The 13,114-nt window shown below is 43.7% G+C and overlaps 1 protein-coding gene across 2 annotated transcripts in view; it reads left to right on the top strand.

Annotated features, from left to right (window-relative positions):
* Positions 1–13,114, top strand: part of lrp1ab (low density lipoprotein receptor-related protein 1Ab) — a 348,035-nt gene that overhangs the window by 330,575 nt on the left and 4,346 nt on the right. For both annotated transcript variants that reach the window (XM_060937437.1, XM_060937436.1), the window contains 5 exons: positions 928–1,099; positions 1,203–1,304; positions 5,673–5,746; positions 5,835–5,928; positions 7,198–7,342. In XM_060937437.1, the coding sequence (XP_060793420.1) occupies positions 928–1,099; positions 1,203–1,304; positions 5,673–5,746; positions 5,835–5,928; positions 7,198–7,342 (587 nt within the window). The remainder of the gene's footprint in view (positions 1–927; positions 1,100–1,202; positions 1,305–5,672; positions 5,747–5,834; positions 5,929–7,197; positions 7,343–13,114) is intronic.

Raw genomic sequence — 13,114 nt, 5'->3', positions numbered from 1 at the left:
AAAGTGAAGGGTTATCAAAATTGTCAATAAAACATTTCTCAGTCAAAATAAGTAAAATATAGGGAAAGTGTCATTGAATGAAATGTGTGGCACCCAGCTCTATGTTTGGCTCCCCAAGGTCAGTGCTTGTGCCTATTCCAGAACACTCTGCTGTTACTGCTGAGGTTCCTGACAAAGAGCTGCTTTCAATAATGATACATTTTTAAACAACATGCCACAATTTTAAAATATAAAATGTTAAAATATACCCCCCCCAACACCACCATCATGTATATTGGACAGTAGGCTAATGGGCCAAAATAACCTGTTATTTCACAGTTTGTGACCCTGCCAACAATCAGCCAGATCAGAGGCAAGAGTATGGGCAAAATTGATGTTTTTTTTCTTTTTTCTTTTAAAATCTGGAAATATCGTAACCGACCAGCCTCCCCTGTTTGAAAGACTACCAGCCGCCACTGCTGAAGAGACATGATTGTGTGTGACGGTCTGGGAGTTGTACGTTGCTGTGATTTAAATGCTGCCTGGACTTGTTACGGGTTTTCCCAAGCTGACACACACACACCGGGTTCCCACGGTTCATGGATTTATTTATTTATTTATTAAATCTATTCCAGAAATGAAAGTCAGGGGATTTGATCATTTTTGGGCCAAGTCATGGAATATTGGGTAATTTTAAATTTTTTTTTTTTTCCTCAGCGTGCTTAAATTTTAGTTGTCATTTATCAAAATGTAGTATTTTCCATCTAGATTTCTATTCTTCATCACGATGTTTCAGTGAAAACAGCTGTGAACTTGTTAATAAAGTTCACAAACTGATGGGGTTGAAATACTGTGGCTTTTTTTTTTTTTGTCTAAAGATCATGAATCTGGATCTACCATTCAGTCCATTTCTTCACCTGATCACTGCCTCTTCTCCTCCTCCTCCAGGTCACTGTGAGGGTTTCTGTGAAAACGGTGGAATCTGCCTCCAGACTGCCAACGGCACCAAGCATTGCCGCTGCCCCTTGAAGTTCCTCGGCCCCACCTGCAGCCTGGACAAGTGCATATACTGCGGCCAGGGCAAATGCATCTCTCATCCCTCAGATGGAGTGGTGTGCAGGTACAAATCGTCTCGTCTGGTATTAAATCTCCGTCTCTGTCTGTCTGAAGATTAGTGCGGCATTCATGCTGACGTAATCACACTGTGTGTTGTGTTTGTGTAGCTGTGCTAATGACCGGATACAGCCCAGCTGTTACAGCTGCAAAGACTTCTGCATTAACGGCCAGTGTTTGTTAGACCAGCGCTCCATGCTGCCATATTGCAAGTAAGAACAGCCACTCGCACTCGAGTCACCATTAAACACACACGCTGTATACAGCTTTGTCATCAAGACCTCTTGTCCTCTTCGTTCATGTACTTTTCCACTCGTTTTACTCCCCCATGTGAGACACACTGGACGGTCTTTGTCCTCCTGTCTCACTTGGACGCGCTCTCGTCTCAGTCCCGTGTTTCTTGCTCATTTAATTGCATTGCTGTCAGTAAGGACTTTCGCTACGTTCACACTGCAAGGCTTAATGCTCAATTCCGATTTTTTTGTGAAATCCGATTTTTTTGTGAGGTCGTTCACATTAACAAATATATGCGACTTGTATGTGATCCTCAGTATGAACGAAAAGCGACCTAAAAGTGTTCCGCATGCGCATTGCAGGATACGACGACGTCACACGCAGTGAGCATGGCCAGTGTTTACGGAAGTAAAACCGCCCGGTTGCGGTATGACCCATCCAATCTAGCTTGAATAGCTGCATCCCCCCAAATGGAAATCAGCTCCCTAACCTCTGCGTCCTTCCACTGAGAAGATTCAGAACCTTCACAGCCCGAAGCGTCCCTCGCATTGATGTCATGCGCAGGGGCGCAGATACGTTTTTTTGAACTGGGAGGGACAAAAAACTGGGGGGGACAAAGCTGCCAGCAAACCAACCCCAATATGCCTGTCAAACTTGTTGTGGGTTACCATAGCAACCAAGCTCAAGCTTGCAACCTGTGCAGTCTGCGCAGCTCAACCAACCGAATATCAGTCTTTGTTTTGTTTTATGCGAGTTGTTGCAACTATGTATACACTGCTGTGCACCTCAATAAACCGAATGGTAATTAGTCTTTTGATTTTTCCGTGAGGTTTGCCTTATGCAAAGAAAGACAGCAGAGACGTTTTTTCCTCCCTATAAGCGGGGGGGACCGAACGAGGTGAATTGAAATCTGGGTGGGACAAATCCCAGCCGTCCCACCCTCTATCTGCGCCCGTGATTATGCGCCATGTTGTTGTAACTTTTTTGAGAGACCCGCCGCCTACTTCAGCGCAGAATAGTGACGTTTGTGGCTTGTTGATGACGTGTAAGTCGGATGAATGTGACCTGGCGGTTCAGACTGAAGTCGCATATGAAAAGAGCGGATAGGAATCGGAATTAGGACCACATATCCAAACGGCCTGGGTCGGATTTGAAAAAATCGGATCTGTCGTTCATATTGTCAATAAAAGATCGGATACAGGTCACATATGGGCGAAAAGATCGGATTTGAGTCACTTCAGCCTGCAGTGTGAACGTAGCCTTTATCTCTACGTCCAGTTCAGCTCTAGAAATCTGCACATTTGTATCCCAGAATTCCTCATGAAACATGGTTTATACATTTAGATATTTAAGTTATTCCACGAAATCGAGTCGGGCATGAGCTGATAGCCGACGAGGCGCATTGCACCGAGTTGGCTATAAGCCGTGTACAACAAGATCGAGCGGAAAAACTGTTTTATTCTCTCCACATTTACTGGATTTTTAAGAAATGGAGCATTTTTATAATTTTTTGCAAATTCGATAAATAAAGCCTTTATACAAAACGCCCGACAAAATCGTTTCCACTTAGAATGTAAACAAACCGGCGAAATGATGGTAGCAACAGTGGCGTGCACAGACATTTTGGGGGGCAAATGCTCTGGGGGGAAAAAAGGGCACTTTTTTGCGCATGTGGAACACCTTATTATAAAAGTCTGAGATTTAACCCTCCTCTTGTGTTCGGGTCGCCACTGACCCATTTTAGTTTTTAAAGGTGTAAAACAACCTCATCTCATCTCATCATCTCTAGCCGCTTTATCCTGTTCTACAGGGTCGCAGGCAAGCTGGAGCCTATCCCAGCTGACTACGGGCGAAAGACGGGGTACACCCTGGACAAGTCGCCAGGTCATCACAGGGCTGACACATAGACACAGACAACCATTCACACTCACATTCACACCTACGGTCAATTTAGAGTCACCAGTTAACCTAACCTGCATGTCTTTGGACTGTGGGGGAAACCGGAGCACCCGGAGGAAACCCACGCGGACACGGGGAGAACATGCAAACTCCACACAGAAAGGCCCTCGCCGGCCACGGGGCTCGAACCCGGACCTTCTTGCTGTGAGGCGACGGCGCTAACCACTACACCACCGTGCCGCCCCTGTAAAACAACCACTTAATGTTAATTTATTACATCAAGGCTTTTTGACTTTGCCAGGAATCTCTAGTTGAACAAAATAGAAAAATAAATTTTTGTTTTCTTAAATCTGAAAATGGTCTAGCAAAAAATATAATACTTATGTGCAGTTGTTTCTGTATGCGACGGGCTACTTCACGACAAAATAATTACAGCTTGGGCTTAGAGGGCAAACAATACATTTTCACTCGATTCATGTGTTACCTGGCTGGTGGGGCAGGGGAAGAGCTGACTGCCCGCCCGATGTGTTGTCTGCGCTACGACAAGGCCGTGGCTTCCAGGACGCTATGCTGCTGCAACCTCACATTGAATGCACTGCACGCTTGTTCACGTGACAGAGCAAGAGAGACAGAGGTCCGGTGTGTGTGCGGAGGGGACACACATCGGGACATTATTTTCACACACGCTTTTAATGCCGCGGCTTTTCTAAAAGATCATGTCGACATTGGCCTCAGTAAACTGTAAAAAAAAAAAAAAAAAAAAATTCAAAAGGGCACTTTTTTGGACAGAGGGCAGAGGGGCAGGTGCTTGAGCACCACCTCGTGTCTATCTGTGCACGCCACTGGGTAGCAATTTGTGAAAAATGCTATAATAATAATTCTTGAAAAATAAAACGAGATGCATTCTTCCCATCAAATACTTTTATTCCATATTTTGTTGCTTTTTTTTTTCTTTTGGAGTTTTGTTTTTGAGTTGAGTTTTTATTTTGCCCTCTGTTAGTTCAGCAACACGCTCCGCCATTTTGTTTTTCTTCTTATTCTTCTTTAGGTTTTTTTTTTTTTTTTTCAGTTGGTAAACCAACTTAAAGGTGCATTACCACCACCAACTGGGCTGGAGTATGGAACAGAGGATATGGGGGGGCTATATTCTTTTAGCTATTTTAAACACTTGATAAAGTGATGTATCTGACTTGATGCGCCATGCCATTTTGTTTTTCTCCACTCACAGTATATGAGCTGATATCCTAGTAGTGGACTAGCCAATCAGAGCATGCGATTGCTCATATCCAGTGAATGTAGATAGAATAATAAAGCTTTATATTGCAGGAATTGTGTTATAAAGTAATATCAAAGATACTAAAGTATTAATGGAAGTCAGTGCCGTGTTGCTTAACCTTCAACAATTTTTTTTTTTTGGGGGGGGGCTTTTTTAACCTTTATTGGATAGGACAGTGTAGAGACAGGAAATGAGCGGGAGAGAGAGACGGGGAGGGATCGGGAAATGACCTCAGGCCAGAATCGAACCCGGGTCCCCGGATTTATGGTATGGTGCCTTATCCACCTGAGCCACGACGCCCCCAACAATCAGGAATTAAAAAAAAAAATTTTTAAGCTCACTTTTTATTGTATTTTTATTTATTTTTATTTTTGTTTGTATAATCTTTGGTGTATCCAAAAGAACGTTCATGAGCTGTTCGATGGTGTTATCTGATATTAAGGTGCCACATCTTCACTTTCTTTCATCCTCATTTTTGTCTTAACTTTTTTTTCTTTGTTTCCCCCCCAATAATGTCTTCTGCTTGCATTTTTTTCCCCCTAATGCTTCTTTTACAAAATTCCGGTTTAATATGCTGAATTTCCATATTACATTTGAGGAAATGGGCAGCACGGTGGTGTAGTGGTTAGCGCTGTCGCCTCACAGCAAGAAGGTCCGGGTTCGAGCCCCGGGGCCGGCGAGGGCCTTTCTGTGCGGAGTTTGCATGTTCTCCCCGTGTCCGCGTGGGTTTCCTCCGGGTGCTCCGGTTTCCCCCACAGTCCAAAGACATGCAGGTTAGGTTAACTGGTGACTCTAAATTGACCGTAGGTGTGAATGTGAGTGTGAATGGTTGTCTGTGTCTATGTGTCAGCCCTGTGATGACCTGGCGACTTGTCCAGGGTGTACCCCGCCTTTCGCCCGTAGTCAGCTGGGATAGGCTCCAGCTTGCCTGCGACCCTGTAGAACAGGATAAAATGTCTAGAGATAATGAGATGAGATGAGATTTGAGGAAACCTGCTCTACATGTTCCTGACGTACTGTCCGTGGTATGACCAGGGTTGCCAGATCTGTAAAATGAAAGCAGCCCGAAGGATTTCACACGTCACAGAAATGTACACTGCCTGAAATTCAGTAACGAGTAATCAGACTTTCTATTTCTCAGATGTGTCCGTTCCTGTGTTTGTGCTTCTAGGTGTCCTTCAGGTTGGAATGGCTATCGCTGTGAGCGTGCTGCTGCTTCTGAGGTCTCGAGAGACTCGTCTGGCAGTAAGTGTGCGTTTGTGTGTAAATCATCACTGATGTACAGTAGGTGGAGCCACCGAAGCCGTCTCTAAAGCGGTCTCCGTGTCCACAGGTGCGTTCTCGGTGATCATCCCAGTGGTGCTGCTGTTCTTGCTGGCAATGCTGCTGGTTGGCGCCATCTTATGGTATAAGAAGAGAATGCGCGGGTGAGTAGCGGCTCTGTCAGAGATGAGGAGAAGGTCCTTTGTGTCTCTCACATATTCACTCACTTGCTTCCTCCAGCTGTATTTACTGACCAGGCTCAGCTCGCATACAATCCACTTTACAGCTTTTGATTACTGATTAGACTCGACTCATTCATTCATTCATTCATTCATTCATTCGTTCGTTCTGCTTGCTCACTCATTCACTGTACACATTCACTCACTCGGATTTTCTTTTAGCCTCCATTATAACTCACCCTTTATCTCAACACCCAATTACCTGTCTGTCTGTGGAAGAAAATGCTTCTTCGTGTTCAATAACTATAGGTTCTGCTCTGCCCAAAAGCAATAACACACTCTGTCTGTCTGTCTGTTCATCTGTCTACATGCTCTCTTTTTTTTTTTGGGGGGGGGGGTTCCTTGAGGGTTCTTCGGATGGCTGAGCGTTTGCTCACTTCTATCCTTTTTGATAAGGAAACGCATAAAAAAAATCTTCGATCTCAAGCCCTAAAAGGTTTTTTGGCGTGTCCAGAATTCTGTTTGTCCATCGCTCTGTCTTTCTATCTTTTGATCTTTGATCTATTTATTTACTCCTAACTTGCCCCCCTCTCATGTGGGGGGGTAACTGTGTGTCTCTGTCTCCCAGGTCTTTGAGGCGGGCCAAGCCCAGCTCCAGATGCTTGCGGTAACTCTAACTCTTTAACAGCAGGCCTCCATCGTCCATGTGTCCATCCCTCCATCCTCCATTCTCCTTCCTCCACAGTGTATCAGCCCATCTGTGTGCTTTTCTCCCTCCCTCTCTGTTTCCGTGCCATGGTATCCCTGTGCTTCTGCCTCGATGGCGTGTAAGACGTGCCGGTCAGCTCTCTGCACTGACGGCTGGATGCAGCACTGAGCTGCGTCCTGTTTGTCTGTGTCCTTGCCGTCCTGTACACGTGTGTGGACACGAGTGTGTTGTGCTTGTGCTGTAGCTCAGCTGTAGTGGGTCTTGTCCTGTGGATATCCAGCTTTCTGAGCCAGCAGCGTGGACACACCCTCTGGCAGTGTTCACCTGAAAGCTAATGGATGCTCCGTCAACGTGATAATGTGTGGATTTATATACGTGTGTGTGTGTGTGTGTAGTTGATTGTGACTAGTTTGGGTCCAGGCCTACTCGGTATTGTGGAATGTGTGTATTCTTAGGCCAGCTGTTTGGCAGACATGTGCTTATTGAATATAAATTGATACACTGTGTGTGTGTGTGTGTGTGTGTGTGTGTGTGTGTGTCTACAGTGCTAAAGGATTCCAGCACCAGAGGATGACCAATGGAGCTATGAATGTAGAAATCGGGAATCCTGCATATAAGATCTACGAGGGAGAACCTGATGATGATGCCGGAGAGCTGCTAGACTCAGACTTCACTCTGGACCCAGACAAGGTGATCATCATGCACGCACGCACACATCGCATTTCTATATTGGTAGCAGTTTGTCAGGTATGTCACAGTGAATCTGTGGGGCAAACAGCCAAAAGATGGATTTCTCTTTAAGCAGGTTAACCCTCTGGGGTCGAGAGCTTCGCTGGTGAAGCTCAACAGGTTTAGAATGAGTAGGTCATGTATTTAGATAAATATCTTCGAGTTTTTTTTTTTATCATACAAGCATGATAAACATATTGACTAACTTTATACTTTACACTTTCCTATGTGCCCACTGCCAAATAATATTATAGTTTTTAAATTACCTAAATTAGATGAAACGTAAAACTTGTCACCTTCCTCAGTCACACCGGAGTCGGAACGCTGAGCACGCACTTACATATTCATAAAGGACTGTTCGCATGGTAACGACATGATAATCACTTTCACTCATTCGGTTTTGATTGGTTTCTCTTTCGTGGTGGGAACGCCGACCGTAAACAGGATAAAATCTGTCAGACAGTGTTTAGGTTATTTGGAGGTAAAACTTGTTGCGAGATGGCACACGGATTTTCTGCACTTCGGATGATTCAGAACAGCGATTCGGTTCGATTTTGAGAATGGCGACACTGATGAACGGTGCCTTTTCTTTTTTAAACTTTGACTCGATCCAGCCAAAGATCAACTCGAGTAAGTGTAAATATTTCTTCGATTTATTATGAGCAGATCGGCTGAGATGCGTGCACTGTAGTGCATACGCAAGAAAAGCGACTGAGCAATTTTTTTCCAGAGTTAAAAGTATTTTCCTCAAAAATAGTTAATTTTGCTCTATTTTGAGTTTAGAGAGTAAAAGTTGGAGTGGGGGCGGCACGGTGGTGTAGTGGTTAGCACTGTCGCCTCACAGCAAGAAGATCCGGGTTCGAGCCCCATGGCCGGTGAGGGCCTTTCTGTGCGGAGTTTGCATGTTCTCCCCGTGTCCGCGTGGGTTTCCTCCGGGTGCTCCGGTTTCCCCCACAGTCCAAAGACATGCAGGTTAGGTTAACTGGTGACTCTAAATTGAGCGTAGGTGTGAATGTGAGTGTGAATGGTTGTCTGTGTCTATGTGTCAGCCCTGTGATGACCTGGCGACTTGTCCAGGGTGTACCCCGCCTTTCACCCGTAGTCAGCTGGGATAGGCTCCAGCTTGCCTGCGACCCTGTAGAACAGGATAAAGCGGCTAGAGATAATGAGATGAAGTTGGAGTGGGAGCAAAATTATAGAGTAATAGAGTTGGTTGTGGCTCTGAACTGAGTAAAATAGTACAAGATTTAATTTCAAGACAGACTGAATAGAGTCAAATACCAAAATAAAGTCAAACACCAGATTAACGAAGCTGTTGTAAAAAGCAGTTTTAGAACCGTGTTGGAATGTGTGAAAAAACACTGCCTTACCCGTTGGGACACGACCTGATGGGATTAAGAGTTGGCAGTGGGAGGGGTTTTCACTCTTCTCATTGAATGGAATGGAATTTTTTTTTTTTAAACTCTTCTCATTGAATCCCACTCCCTCCCACTGCCAACCCTTTATCCCAAAACCATAGGGGACAATTTTTTTGATGGCCAGTTGATTGTCCAGATCAATGGAGCAGATTTAAGTTTTTGCGCTTGATACATTCCTCAGACTGAACAGAATCACCTCAAGTGATCAAAATGGTTCATCACAATGGGTAAGGTCATGTTTTTTCACACATTCTAACACAGTTCTAAAAGTGCTTTTTACAACATTTATCGTGTTTTTTTTTTTTTAAAGTACATTCGTGATGTACATACTGCAGAGATATTACTGTAGCTGAACTTGTGCTGAATACAAAAAGTCATATGACACTGAAAATACTGCTTAGATTTGTTGAAATTGATAAGAAAATCAGAGCATGCCAAGATCATTAGTGTGCCAAAAAATGCCCTCAGACCCCAGAGAGTTAATGTACAAATTGCAAACTAAAAACAGAGTAATACAAATGGACAAATTTAAAAAAAAAAAAAAAAAAAAGCTCTCAAATATCGCAGAAAAGTTAATGCACTTACATGAGGTGGTTGTTCAGACGATTTGACAAAGTAATGTTTCACAAATTGAAATGGAAATGCGTTTTTCACATTTAAGTCACGTGACATGACATGAACTAAGAAAGATCACCGTGACCGCACTCTTCAGGTCTTGGCGAGCCGTCACCATGTTTAATTAGAACATCGCGAGAGGAGAAAACCCAGCTTTAATCACGTGACATCACTCAATGGAAACACGGACCATTTGCAATTGTTTTGTCAAATTATTATTATTATTTTAATTGTTTTTAATTGCTTCTACTTGGTGCAAAACTGCAATGCAAACCTGTGCACTGATGGCAAGAATTTTCTGCATGTAACATACAGTACAGTACGTGCCTTCACATTGCTGCTAGCAAACTCCTGATTTTCTTTGAGTGTCAGTGTTGATCATGAAACACCGTTAGATTGGGGTCATGTCACGTAGTCCGTTTTTAATAACGAAGCAGCGTGCGCTACAAGGTTCTGTCACAGTGTCACGCGGTATCCGTTCTCAGTATCGACTCAGGAATCTACTACTAGTATGAGGAAATGACAGGATGGTAATCAGAACGTACCCAATAATCAGGGTTTCCGCGTAGTCTTAAAAAGTCTAAAATTTGATAATCCTAATTTAAGGCCTTAAAAAGTCTAAAATACGAGCATATTTTGCATTGTAGGTCTTAAATGTAATTTTGTGAAGTCTTAAATCCTTACGTCCATTTACCCCATTCGCTTTTTTTTGTTAAATGCGTTGGTGATATTCATAATTAGTCATATAGGCTAGGCCTACTTAGTATCAATAGGCTACGCTGCAAACTACAAATGAGACACAGTGGAATCTGGCATCTAGCCCAGTTGGCATGGTGATGCACAGGGCATGGCACGCGCGCATTTGGACAGTAGAGCCTAAGGGCGTATTCACACCTACATTGTTTGGTCCGGACCAAACGAACCAAATTTCCCTTGGTCCGGACCTTGTGGGTTGGTCTGAATACAAACCACCGAACTCTGGTCCGGACCAAACAAGCGGACCGAGACCGAGCTGCAAGGTCGGACTCGGTCTGGACCAAAGGAACCCTGGTGCGGACCTTTTGGAGGTGTGAAAGCAGACCGGACCTAATCCGACAGTTTTGCTTTTTTGTACCTCGGGAGCTTCCGTCGTTTGTCGAGCATTATGGGAAACAGAGTCTTGACACTCCACCGCAAAGTGCAAACACTGTTTCGGTTGTCAAGGGAACCTTACAACAGTCGTTCAGTCATTCAGACCAGTGGTGGGCTAGACTACAGAGTACAAAAAATGAGTAGGGGGCAAACGTGGGCCGAGGAAGAAACGCGTACCCTTGTGGATATATGGGCAGATGTCCACATATCTGAGCTTTTGGAGAGAACACACAAAAATGCCGACGTGTTTGCTGTATTCAGTGAGAAAATGAAGGAGAAGGGGTTCACGCGCTCCCCAGAACAATGTCGGCTAAAAGTGAAGAAACTCCGTCAGACCTACATTAAAATCAGGGACGTTCTTTCAAAAAGTGGCGGTACTAGCGACGCAAAAAAGAAATTCATCTATTACGATGGATAAGGCGAATATCCCGACACATACCTCCTCCGTCTTGCGTGAAGAGCCAGAACTGTCACAACATGATGTGCGCTCATCAGCGCTATCCTCCGTAGCCACCTTGCCCTTTGAAGTCGTCGTTGATAAATTACTTGTACAACAGCATAGTAATCGCACAATTGTGAAAACAGTAAAAACTGGAAAAAACATATAGCTTTGATGACATTAAAAAGAATAACAGCACGGAAAGCCTCCATGACTACTTTTGAACTTAACGCTTTGTGCGCGTGTCGTCTCTGACCAATAGCTGAACGGCCTCAGGGCGCGTGGCTTTGTTGACAGATTTTGGTCCACTTACTAAAATGTACAGTGTGAAAGCGAACCGCACCAAAATGAAAAAAATAATAAAAACATTTGGTTCGGACCAAAGCAAGTGAACTATCGAACTATCCTGGTCTGAATACACCCTAAAAGAAGCGAGGGAGATTGTCACGGTTTGTAGCAAAATGGGCAAATGCAAGTTTAACGACTGCTGGCTTGAACGCAATGATTTCGTAGACTGGTTAAAACGTGTACCAAACAATCGGTTTGAGGCGTACTGCACATTGTGCAACAGAACACTCAAACTCAGCACCCTGGGTGTAAAGGCACCGGAATCGCACGCGAAAGCGGAGAAGCACCAGGCTGCCCATAAAAGTCTGCAACAATCGCATGCCATCACTCAATTTTGTTCACCGGTGTCAGGTCCAAGCACATCTCGAGACGGTGTATCAGCTAACTCCGTGTGAACTGTAACGCTACAACACGCAAACCGTACGGAATCGAATGCCTCATCCTCAAGTGATTTGCAGGATGTCTTTGGCTCCACTGCAACTTAGTTCCTCATTAATGCAAGAGCGCAGCCTAGGGATGTAATGAGTTCATTGGTGAATGATAATAAATTTTGTTATTTTGAAAGTAATTCAGGCTCTCCCAATTTTCTTTTTTTTTTTTTTTGTGCGGCATAAGTCTTAAATTTAACCTGTTATGGTCTTAAAAAGGTCTTAAAAAGTCTTAAATTGAACTTGTTCAAGCCTGCAGACACCCTGAAATGCATTTACGATTTTATTTTAGCATTTTAATAAAGAATTTGATCATTTTTAGACTATTAAGGCCCAGTCCTACAATACCAATAACTATAAATAAATGGGTCCCCTGTAGTTTATGTAGTTGGTGCTCACACCAGACCGATAACGATCCCTATAGCCCAGGCCTGCGTTTATCCGTATCGGTGAGATTGCTTCTGGAGCGATTTTGTTCCAGGCCTGGACCTGATCCAGTAAAACATCTGACCAATCAGGTAATTGTTTCCATGTGACGTTGTCTGAGCACGTGTTATTTTCCCTGGGCATCTTTGTACACTCTTGTTGCATCATGAAGTCACGGAATATGGATTCACGGAAAATAAAAAATATTTTAAGGCATGGGTCTTTTATTCACGGATATGTGATTTTTGTTTCAGTGAAATATCAATAGTAAATTAATAAACATGTAAATGCAGGTAAGATATTTTAATCATGAACTTCAGCAGTGCAAACATTTAATTGTTTTAGACTTCTTAATGTTTTATCCGTGATGCATCATCCGTATGAAGTTGGTAACCAATCTGTAAAGGCCCGGTCCCACTGCACTTATGGATGCAAAGAGGATGTAAAACGTAAAAAAAATCTTTGCCATCCGTTGGAAAACGCTATGCATCCGTTGTGTACTCATTGCATACGTGCTTCATACGCTCTATCCATCGAGCATCCGTCCACTGTGATTTCATCCGCGCAAAAAGTTTTGAGCTGCACAAAACTTTTAGAACGGATGAACTTTCCGCCGTGTACGATGTAAATCCGCGACATATACGAGCAACAAACGTTCTATGTCCGTTATCATCCGTTAAACGTCTGCTGTATCCTCTCTGCATCCTCTGGGCATCCTCGCAACTCACATCCGCTGCAGCTGAAAACGGAAAGAGGGAGGAAAGATGAGGTACATGAAACGTCTATTCATCGTTAGTAGCACGGAAATAGAAAGGATGTAAGCGTATGCATCTCGTATATAAAGTATTCAAAACGGACAAAGCGTTTATATCTGGGATGTATCTCGTATATTTAGGATGTCTGGAGTATGTCTAGAGTATGTAGAAGG

Source organism: Neoarius graeffei, chromosome 13, assembly GCF_027579695.1.
Source record: "Neoarius graeffei isolate fNeoGra1 chromosome 13, fNeoGra1.pri, whole genome shotgun sequence".
Classification (NCBI taxonomy): domain Eukaryota; kingdom Metazoa; phylum Chordata; class Actinopteri; order Siluriformes; family Ariidae; genus Neoarius; species Neoarius graeffei.
This window is presented reverse-complemented; position numbering and strand designations above follow the sequence as displayed.